The sequence below is a fragment of the Achroia grisella genome, unplaced genomic scaffold (assembly GCF_030625045.1).
Source record: "Achroia grisella isolate CSIRO2021 unplaced genomic scaffold, CSIRO_AGI_Agris_v1 utg1419, whole genome shotgun sequence".
In the NCBI taxonomy this organism is placed as follows: Eukaryota; Metazoa; Arthropoda; class Insecta; order Lepidoptera; family Pyralidae; genus Achroia; species Achroia grisella.
Window position 1 is genome coordinate 166,185 of NW_026712630.1, and position 12,042 is coordinate 178,226.

Below are 12,042 nucleotides of genomic sequence, written 5' to 3' on the forward strand. Positions count from 1 at the left end.
ATATTTTATGTCATGTTATGATATAGGAAGACTTAACTTTCACTTATATGTAGGTACTATTCACTTTAAGCATTAAAACCGAACTGGGCTGTCCGCGCAATATAGTGGTTCTATTTTTAAACCTTGTACCATTAACTTTCTTGTACTTCAAACTAGATGGCGTTGTAGTTAATGAAATCTGGTTTAACAAGCCACGCTGGCGAATGGTTGCTGTTGACGGTAACAGTTGTTAAGGTAGCCTTCAATAGGTGAATGAATAGAATAGAATAGAAAATACGACGGTAGATTTGACATATCATAAGAGTCTATAATAGACCTACATGAATAAAGATATTTTGAATTTGAATAAGGACCAAGTATTACGTAAGCAATACGCGGGGGGGGGGGGGGGGGGGGGGGGGGGGGGGGGTTGTTGCTTTGCTTCATCGGTAATTTACTCTTTTACAGGATTGGCAACCCTCACATTGTCTTTACTAAAAAAAACAATTCGTTACTTGAAAAATGTTTACATGGGGTAAGAGCTTTGCTTACTTTTGCTGACAAGGGGGATGGGCGGTAAATTGTAATAAATCTGCTTACGTAATATTTGAACGGCCCCTAAGACCAAAACAGCACTCGTTCATGGGTATGACGGATGAGCCGGCCATCATTGCACTCGACCATATTCTAGGGACCCCAAGGACCCGGTATAAAATAATAATAGTGTATTTGTAATCTAAAAAATAAATTCAATGGAATTTCTAACCAGTTCTTCTCAATTGAATCTCTATACTAAACTAGACGGTAGGGAAAAATATAATACAAAAAATTTAACGTCCATAAAATAGAATGAATAGAAAATTATTTATTCAAATAAACTTAATTTAAGCATTTTTGAATTGTCATAAGCATAAGCGACTAAAATGGCCTAAATGAATAAATGACTTGATTTGATTTGATTTTATTTGTTTTTAAGAGTTGAACTAAAAGACAGTTGTGGATTTATAAAAAATATTTATTTCTACGGGCACAATTACAAGGACTTATTGCATATTGATAATGGCTAGCGAAAGAAGCAGTAGTGTTGCCATATACAATTGTTGTTTTAGACAGTATTGTATGTTATATATATGGGTAGGGTAGATTAAGTTATTGATGGATGGCTGCGCCCACTCTTTGTTGAAATTTTAAATATATATATAAATATCAATCACTAGTACACACTGAAATATAAAATAGCACTTTTTTATACTACGATGGTGGTAATCAAGAATACGGCCCATCTGATGGTAATTGGTTACCGTAGCCTATGGACGCCTGAAACACCAGATGTATCACGTGCACGTTGTTGACCCTTAAGAAACCTTAATATACCCTTCTTGAAAAACTCCATCCTGTAGTCTCGTGGGAAAATCTCGGCAGGAAGTTCATTCCACAATCTAAGTGTACGCGGGAGGAAGCTTCTCCGAAACCGTACTGTTCAAGGCCACTTAGGTTCCAGCGTGTGGGAATGAAACATAACACATACAAATACCGATCTGGTGACACTAGCAGACAAAATATTGTCGCGGACCTTCATCCCGCCCGCCGTTTAGTGGGGCACCTACATCGATTTCATGACCAATCAGGAATCCCAAATTTACCATCAAATCGTCATGATCGTCGATTAAATAGAAAAATGACATTTTTCAAAATTAGAAGCAAGAATTGCCTCCTTTTATATAACTCAATTAAATTAACCAGGCCGTCTTAATCATTATCTAAACACTTTTAAAATGATATATATATATAATACTTATGTGTAAATGTAAAACTGTAAAGGAAAAAATAATTTAAATAAATTTAAAAACTTTAATCATTTTTAACGCTTGTCTTGTAAAAAATGTACATTTTAAATACTGCCATTTTTCTATTTAACCGACGAATGTATTGGTTCATGATTTTGGCGGAGACGACAAGGCGAAGGTTAAAATAAGGCGTTGCTACTCAACACACTCAGGGAAGCAAAGAGTTTGCCATCAATTTGGCATTCCCAAACAAGCTGGAACACAACAAAATAAAAAAAATATTTTCTCAGGTAAAATCGACAAAGTTCGCGATGCCCTGTTTGGAAACACGGCCACAACTAGCACGAAAGCATCACCGAGCTTCAATTCCCAGGCGAGGGACATTTACGACGAGAATGAGGTAAATATATACCCAAAATAGCACTTAACTCGATGAAAATTAAGTCGACAATCAGTTTAATGTGTTTTTCTTTATTATATTGTGAATAAATCGTCGTGAATTACTTTTACTCCATAAATCTTTAAAAGAAGTTCAAGACAATTTTACGTTAAATAAATAAGTCCAGCAGTGGACGTTTTCCGGGCTGCGATGATGAAATAAGTACAAAGTCATAGGCTTGGATTACATATTTATTCCTTTCGGAGTAGAGACTCTGGGTCCTAGAGGTCCCAGCGCCCGTAATTTACAGTTAACGACCTATCTGGTCACTATCCTAGGGAAACAAAAGTTAGCACTTTCCTCGCTATTTAGATCAATTCTGTTTTCAAAATTGTTTCTCTAATATTTTAATATGATTATTTGTATAAAATTACTAATAATAATATTTGTATCCTTATAAGTACTACCTACCTTTTAAATATTTCATATTAATAGTCTCTATATATAATAAAACTCAATATGAATTTGTATGTTTGTCCTTCAATCCAAAAACATCGTTCATATAAGATGCTAGCTGTTTCATTCGACTACATTTACACAAACTTTCATCGTCTATTTCATTCCTTCCAAATTCTACTTATTAAGATAAAATATATCTTATTACAAACAAATAGACACATGTTCGCATTTCTAACATTAGAATAGATAAATGTTATTATTTTTAATCTGCATTCCACATTTAATAGTTTTATTGACAATAAACATTTTAATAGATATATTTATTGGTTATATCATTGCTATTACTAAAACCATTATGTATACAATATCCTGATTTATTCAACTCCTTCGATCATTATGGTTATCTAACATAATTCTAACTTCAATTGTAAACTGGGCAGTAAAGTTTACTGCCGATTTTACGGCTGTAATAAAATTGTTATTGCTAAACGTACTTTATACTATGTATTATAAGAAACTGGTTATTAGCGTCTGATTGCGTCTGATAGGGTCTGATGGCGTCTCTGAAGATGATAACAATCCGAGATTATATTAATGTTTTATCTACTTAGCGGTTATTGAGGGTTGGTTAATATTTATAAGGCTGGTGATATACAGTCGGTTTATCGTCAGACAGCCCATTTTTGGGTTGTACTTTATGGCAACCAAATGCGTCAGTGGTCAACCGAATGTTAATGTCGTTGGAGCAACCTAATGTTTTACCGATTATATACCGCCAGCCTATAATCTTGAAATTTAATCTAGGTACATAAACAACTTTGTATTCTTGAGTTGGAAAATGTAATCTGAAAACTTTGCGTCATTTATGTAAGACAAAATTAGATAGTAGGAACATGTCCAGTACTCAAATATAAACTAAGGTTTAATCATGAAGTTTATCATTGACTTTAGTATCAACAAATATGGGAACTTATTTGCTAAATCTATCCAATATTACTAAATTAAATGTATATCTTATCCAAGAAAATAAAGTTAACAAAACTAATATTTTTATTATTAAAGTAGATACTCGCCACGACTTCGAACGGGTATACTTGTCCGTCCGTATCTGGAATCACTCTATCTATTAAAAAAACCGCTTCAAAAACCGTTGCGTAGTTTTAAAGATTTAAGCACACATAGGGACAGATAGCGACAGCGACTTTGTTTTATACTATGTAATGATGTCAAACAAAAAGAGAAGACGATTTATTCACAATCTCTATTGAAATCTAACAATAATTATTGGAAATTCTTTATCATCTAAGTTCTAACAGTGTGTAAGTAATTTATGAGCTATTTTATAATAGAATTTCGAGACCATTAATTGAAGTGATCTTACAATTAATAAAACCCAAGAGAGCTATATAGTGAAGAAGTTAATTTTAAACACGTTTTCCAAATATTGCCTACCTGATATGTATTTACTAAAGAACAGGTTGCTATACAACCTGTTCTTTAGTAAATACATATCAGGAATACATATCTAGAAACTTTTGCCTAACAATATGAGAAATAGAAAAGCAATAAATGAATGTAATACGTGCAATTAATAATGGCTAGTAAGACAAACTAAATATTGTCTACTAACCTTACATTTTCCTATTGTTATTTAGGATATAAGATCAATATTTTTATGTAATTTTTTTCAGTCCATACATGATTTTTTTAACAAAAAGTGTTATATTTGACATACTGCTGCGAACAATGGTAGAACAAAGAATTGTATCTAAATCTTTGATATATAAAGAAGTATTCTAAAGTTAAGTATTTGAAAAGAATAAAGGAGTTCTTGGCAATCTAACGTCAAAAACAAAAATAGAAATAGAAATAATGTTTATTCAAATAAACTTAATATGAGCACTTTTGAATAGTCCTATTTCTTTGATTCTACCACTCATTTGGTACGCAGATTCATGACAATAAGAATTAACAAATTTGCGTGATGCTCTTTCAAAATAAATTTTGTTTCAAGTAAATACATATGAATCTTTCAATTTAGTTAAAATTTCGTATTATTTGACTTACGCATTGTTTGAACTTGACTGATGTTCTATAACCTTCCACTCGCACGCTGCTTGGAACCTACCTTATTTAGGAGACCGCTGTATCCTCCCAGATGCTTCCACCGAAACGAAGCAGTGCTTCCAGACTGCTTCCGTGTCTACATTATATAGTTATGCAACTTCAGGTGAGAAGTTTCCAGAATAGAGAATGCTCTGCTACCAACATTGGGAGATAGATTTAAAATAGTTTTCTTTTTCTTTCTTAGTATTGTTTCTATTGGTTGTGCCTGTTTTTTTCAGTTTGGTTCATCGGTGTATTTCATTTTTTTGGGAGATTTAGTCTAACATGAGTAATGAAGGTTTAATTTTAATGCAACTGGTTTTATTTATTAATTTGTATATTCAATAATAGCATCACCTTGTAGTCATTTTCATTGGGTTTGAGATATGTATTATTATTTGTAATGGGTTTTGTATTTTTTTATTTTTTATTACCTAAGATTGAATCATTAATGCAAATTTCATTCATCATTATTCATGTAACGATATAATTTACATATTCAAGTGTATATTTTTCAATCATTGGTTTTTAATTGAGCGGAGCGCAAAGTGGGGAATGATCTTAGAGACCAGATTTGCTCTCTTTGTAACGATACTCCTCCGAAATGGCTTGACCGAGAACAAAATTTCATTGAAGGTCGACATTTCGGACTCCGTCGTTTACCACTCAAAAAAGGTCGAGTTTTTAAAAATAAACGCGCTCCGCTCAACTTGTGACCTGGTGTGTAAACAACACACCGGTAACAAACCTAGTATATTTTAAGATCATTAACAACACATGTCGTCATAAACAAAGTACTCATATAATTGATATGTTCAGATGTTTTGGAATTTTCAGACACTGGGAAACTCTAGAGGACAAAGAATGGCCGATCCAATTAGAATGTACCAGAATTACGGACTGCACTCTCATATCCTAAATCTTGAAGACAAACAGATAGTAATTCCTGAAGACGATGATTCAGATATCATTATAGTTGATGAAGATTTCAATAGCAATACAATTGAAGAGGGCAAAGTGGATGAACTTAAGAATGAACTAGATGATGACATAACAACTACTGAAATGTAAGTTTTGCATGTATATACTAATTCTTAAAAACAACAAAGTAATTTTTTTAGATCTCAATGAATGAATGTAAGTAATGTTGTAATTTTATCTCCCTCGTTTTCACTTATATCTAGAGAATAATAATATATCAGGACAACTGAAAAAAATAACAAAAAAATATTAGTTGTCTAGTCATGTGCTTAGCTTGGGACAAGATGACGTTGTCATCAAAGTAGTTAGTGTTATGGGTACTAAATAGCTGATACTCTTATACAGTTTTATAATTTAAAAGGTTTAACAATAACAATTTAAGACGTAGGTGTTAAAAGCTTTGCTTTGCCTAGGTAGGAACTGCATTAGCATAAAATAACAGTAAGGAAACCACCACACCGGCCCAGGTTATATACAGAATACGAAATAACTAGGAGTATGCAGTAATCGTGAATGGAAACATATTTCACAAAGTTGTAAAGTATATTTCACAATTTATAAATTCTTTGCATTGTGACGCAGTAGGAATTGTCTCACCTACTGCTTTTAAGTTTCAAAATTTTACAAAAGATTCAAAAAGGTTAGTGTAATATACGAGTCAGTTCCAAAATGGGAATGCAAACATATTTCACAAACCTATAAAGTATATTTCACAATTTATAAATTCTTTCTATCCGCTTGGTGACACAATAGAAAATGTGTCACCCACTGCTTATAGGTTCCGAAATTTTACAAAATATTAAAAAAGATTAGTGTAATATACGAGTCAGTTCCAAAATGGTACAAAGATTCAAGAAGATTAAGTTTTAAAGTGTAATTTTAACCAGTGCTGGGACTGTGGTGTGTAGTAACCTGAGCCTGGTCTGCTGTAATCACTATGACTGATTTAATCTTATTTAGTTACTCAATCGGTTGGTTGTGTATTTAATATTTTGACACTAATGAATTAGTGCAATTTGGTAGTTTGTATTCACGCATTTTAACTTAAAAATGTAAAGTTCCAATGAATTAATTAAAAGAGCAACATGAAAGTTTCTTGATCACTCTTCTTTTAAAAAGAGAAAATTTTATATTCTAAAGATTTCAAATTGTTTCTCTACTTGTTGAAGTTAATTTGAAAATCTATAATTAAAAAGAAAAATATGAATATTGCCATTTAAGGACGTGTTTTCCTAAGATTTCTTTAGCCTCTAACCAACAACATGATCTGTGAATAAATCTGACTAATTCCTCCGGCGATTTTTACTTGAAACCTTAATTCAGTCTGGATTTTAAGCATTTATTATAATATATAAATGTTATATAAACTTCTTACTATATTTTCTAAATTTACTTTTTTTTTATTTAGACCTAAAGAAGCTTTGGACTCCAATGAATACGCGTGGATGACTACAGAATGGTCTCCTTGCGATGCTCCCTGCGATCAAAAAGGGCAAGAAGTCAGAGGCGTTGTTTGTCAAGTAAGTACCTTAATCTGTTTAACTGTAGGCACACATTTCAATGGCAAAATATAGTCAGATTAGTCTTTATAATAAAAATATAAACGATCTACATGTCACACAATTTTTTTGAACTGTTATATACCTGTTGGTCTTTGTTGACCTTTACAGCTTCAACGAACCGTCAGCTATAGCAGAGCGGATGTTACAATATACATTGTACGAATCTACAACTCTCATGTTACCTTTCTTCGGAGGGTGGCGTGGGCACCATAGACTAACCATAAACACTGATATTCATTCTTTTCTAGAATGAATATCAGTGTTTGTGGTGAGTAGTCTGGAAAATATGGCACTACTATTTCCAGGGCATAACTCAGTGGCGCATTCTATCAATTTTCTTACGATAGTGACAATAACTCACAATTTATTTAATTATTAAAATAATATATTTAGATAATGACAAATAGTGATATAAGCTATGTAAGAGTGGAGCCTCCTGACACAGGTATCTTTATGTTTAAAAGGAGCCTTCAACAACTGTATAGAATGTAATAAAAATTGTGTTGCCTAAATAATAAATTTTGAATTAGTATAGAAAATCATTCAAAAAGGTTGTCTATTGTACAATTTCATAATGGTAAACATTTGACTATTTCATTCGATGCGAATGATGTAGTTGAGGTCATCGTCTTCACCGGCGAGGACGGTGTCGTGTCCCACACTACAGAATATATATAGTTCTCCGTAGGGAAATTGTGAACTATAATTATTTTATATTGTATTAAATAATCATCTACCACTGGTAAACCATTGTTTTCTTACCCAACAGCACATAGTTAACAACACAACCACAACAGTGGAGACAGAGCACTGTCTGTCTCGCTCGCTGAAGTCACCGTCAGTGCTACGAGACTGCTACGGCGACAGGTGTGCTACGTGGTCGACAAGCGGGTGGTCACCGGTCAGGTGTCTTGCTAGCGGCGCTGGTAAATACTTGCTACATTTTTTTTTAATCAAAACAAATAAAAAAAAAAAACCTGCACAATTATCACAGCGCCAAAATAAAAGTAGCCTAAGTTACTCCTTATAACATCGGCTACTTGCCAAAAAAGTCCCATCAAAATCGGTCCATCCATTTCAGAGATTAGCCGGAACAAACAGACAGACAAGAATTGTAAAAAATGTTATTTTGGTGTTGGCACCGTATTTAAATTGCATGTAGTAAAAAACGGTTATTTCAATATTACAAACTCTAATTTTATTTATATGTATAGATTAAATTTGACGCATGTGAAACCGCGGGCACTGCTAGTAAACAATATTTCTTACTCAGCAATGGTGAAACGACGCGTGGAATGCATCAGTGATAATGGAACAGTGCTTCCGGAGTCATCTTGTGATCAAAGCACGAGACCGGAGAAGGTGATGCGGCATCCGAAACCATGCAAGGCTACCTGGACCGTGGAACCTTGGAGCAAGGTAAGATTTAGACCTTAGATTTCCTTGGTTAAGCAGCAAACCGATTCCCTAAATATAAATTAAATATAAATAAAATTTCATTTCATTTCATTTCTAAGTACTGAAATAAAAACTGGCTAATGATAAGTTTGTACTTTGAATAATATTGTATTATAAACCAAAGAATGGTAAACAAGCCTGCAGGTAGGTGGTAAGACAGTGGTCTATATGCAAGAACAGTGTATAAACCTGGTCGAGGAATTGAGATATGGTTGATAGATTTTTAAATTACATTTATGAAATAAAAATGTTTCAATAATGTACACGTTGATTTGAATTTTGTTCTTTTTTTTTGTTTTACGGCCATGGCAATGCACATATTTGTAGGCTGCCAGTTACATAGACCGATACCGATATTTGTGCCATGCGAGGAATCGAACCCGCGTAAATATATATATATAAAAACCTGTACCTGTACCTGGTTTGTAGTGTATAGGAGCATGCGGAGGTTTCGGTCGGCGTCACAGGGTCATCAGATGCGTGTGGCGCTCCGCCGCCAAGCGCCGCAGCAAGGAGAAGAGCGCCGGCGCCGCCTGCGAAGGCCTACCCAGGCCTCACGTCATCAAGACCTGCCAGATGCGCCCCTGCACCGCCAGAGGTGACATTTATTATTATTATATTAATACTAGCTAACCCGAGCGACTTCGTCTGCATCACATTTATCATTATATATCGCCCAATTGACATAATATCTCTTTAAATTATAGCCTATCTAGACACGCGGTAGCGTGTCAAGCCGAGTTTCAAATAACTGGCGAGCAGCGCCGTGTGTATATTTACACGAACCATTTGGAGCCACTTTTGACCCCCTCATAACTCAAAAACTCTTTCACATAAACCTGTCAAATTTGGTTCATATATTGAGACTTGCGAGATAAATATGTGTTCCAAATTTCATAAACATATCTCAAACGGTTATTTAGATATTAACGTCCAAATATCGTCATTTTTATCACTGATCAACTATAGATCAAAATTATAACCCACCTCCAGATGCCCTAGGAAGTTCAAATTCGGCATGCAGATAGGTAATTAGGTGAATATAAAGGAATATACTGTAGCCTTCGCAAGTTCTAAATATTTACAACAGTTACTTGTCGGTTCCTATTTTATTATTAGTAGCACAGATAACATAATGTTAGTAGTAACTAGCAATCGAAAGTAATAATTGGTATATGAGAACTGGCCAATTTAGATCTTAGGCTACAGTATATTATCCTAAGTTATAAGAAGAAATTATATTATATATTGTTATAAATACATTTCAGGACATACCATTGAACTTGGCACCCATTTAGATCTCATCTCTTTTGTCGTAGAAGTCAACAATCAAGGCATATATCATAATATTAAACTCGGCTATCATTTCACATTTATGTTTTTGATGGGATATATTATTCTGATGTATAAGCTATATTACTGTAGTTTCATCAAAATTCGTTGAGTAGTTTTTGCGTGAAAGAGTAACAAACATCCATCCTTACTCACAAACTTTCGCGTTTATAATATTAATAAGATATTTGCTGTGTGAGGTGTCTGAAATATATATGTATATCCTGTACTAGAGATCACCAATAACGTCCCGGCGACAAGACGTCAAGTTATCAGTAACCCAAGTATTATACTTTTGCCCCTACCCTCCAGTTCAGTATAACGATTCAATTAAGAAGAACTGGCAAGAATCTTGTGTGAATTTATATTGTGTACTTATGTAGGTGTTTATGTCTAACATTAAATGAAAATCCCGTGCATGAACAACTATTGCCATGTGCATTTGTTATTCAAGTAATCGTTTAGTAAGTTTGCTATATATTGCTATTGGCTTTGCTATAATAGGAATTTGAATCAGGAAATGATTTTTTTTACATGTTTGCGAGGTCCTACGCCTCAACCCACCCTTCGAACCGCAGCTGACTTTCACTAAGCCATAACGAAACTTTCTCAACAATTTTGGAAGTGATTGACGACTCTGGCTCGCTGACTTCCAATTTTGAATTAATATTTTTTTTATTGCAGATTTCATCTGTAGAGACAGATCCAGGTTTTGCGAGAACGTTCGTGCAATGAATATGTGTGCGTTAGAACGGTACAAAGAGCAATGCTGCAAGACGTGCGTCGACTGAACTGAACTGAACCAAACTGAACTATAGTGATGCTCCACACCATTATATGAGTGAGATGACTGTACTAATATAGAATGTGATAGAATGGGCTGGTACTGTGCAAAATGTAACTTGTTTGTTTTGTTATCTGTGGACAAAGAGGTGGTAGATGAACTATTTATTATTTATATATACGCCGCAATTATTTATTACAGATATCCGCCATTTGCAATGTTAATTAATTATTACAAAAAGGCGCGAAACCAGGCACGTATGAAAGATTCTTTCTCTTACTCATTCTTCGAAGTACTTTTATCAAGCGAGCCATCTTATTGACTTCCAATCACATAAAAATCTTATAAAACAATAATGTTGATTTTGTTTTGGATGTTTGTCGTTCTGCATAAAGATTATGACATTAAAAAACATTCTATCCATTGTAATAGCAGGATACATATAAAGTTATTTCATATTAAATGAATTTATTGAATGGATTGCTGGTATCAGAAAAGTGTTTTGTATGTACGCAGGAAATATATAAGTAACTAGCTATAGTTGTAAGATGCACTTAATATAAATTTAATAACGAGGGACCTCATTGTGGTCGCACCATAAACATCTTCGATGCACAAAATTGAATTAAATATATGTAAATGATGTCAAATGTAACCCTCGAATTGATTTATATGTAAGTAGGAATCAAAATATTTAGTGAAATGTTTTGTATTATAAATTAAAATATATGTAATGTAAATACATATAATATGAATCAAGCACAGTATGCTACGCTTAGCTCTCATTAATATCGATAAAATTTTGCACGAAAATTATAATTATTGCAATGTATGTATAGATAAATATTAAAGTAGTAGAAATGCCAAATGAATGCAAATGAAGTGAATTGTATTCTTGGTTATATTAACTTTAACTTTGAATATATTGTTATTGACAATTTAGAAAAATAATATATTTATTTTTAAATTTGTTTGGCCCTCGTAGATGGCTCCAAATCAAACTATTATATGTATATATGGATATTCTAACATATACTAATTAGATATATTGGAAAGTATATAATTAACGACCTCATTTCTAATATAAATAAGCAAAAAAGCAATACAATTCGCTTAAAAAGTTGTAAATATTTGCTGAAATTTAAAAAATATGTTTATCATTCGTTTTAAATTATATAATTTTACATATATTTTCATAATTCATATGTAGTCATT

General features: G+C 33.2%; 1 protein-coding gene across 5 annotated transcripts in view; it reads left to right on the forward strand.

Moving 5' to 3' along the window:
* LOC131855450 (protein madd-4) overlaps nt 1-11,088 on the forward strand; it is a 165,311-nt gene extending 154,223 nt beyond the window's left edge. For 2 of the 5 annotated variants that reach the window (XM_059206725.1, XM_059206724.1), the window contains exons 21-28: nt 2,057-2,166; nt 4,742-4,834; nt 5,530-5,777; nt 7,100-7,211; nt 8,023-8,179; nt 8,527-8,672; nt 9,141-9,309; nt 10,728-11,088. In XM_059206725.1, coding sequence (XP_059062708.1) covers nt 2,057-2,166; nt 4,742-4,834; nt 5,530-5,777; nt 7,100-7,211; nt 8,023-8,179; nt 8,527-8,672; nt 9,141-9,309; nt 10,728-10,834 — 1,142 coding nt within the window. In that variant the 3' untranslated portion in view covers nt 10,835-11,088. The remainder of the gene's footprint in view (nt 1-2,056; nt 2,167-4,741; nt 4,835-5,529; nt 5,778-7,099; nt 7,212-8,022; nt 8,180-8,526; nt 8,673-9,140; nt 9,310-10,727) is intronic. The other 3 variants (XM_059206726.1, XM_059206727.1, XM_059206728.1) reach the window with 3 other exon arrangements.
* The last annotated feature ends 954 nt before the right edge of the window (nt 11,089-12,042 follow it).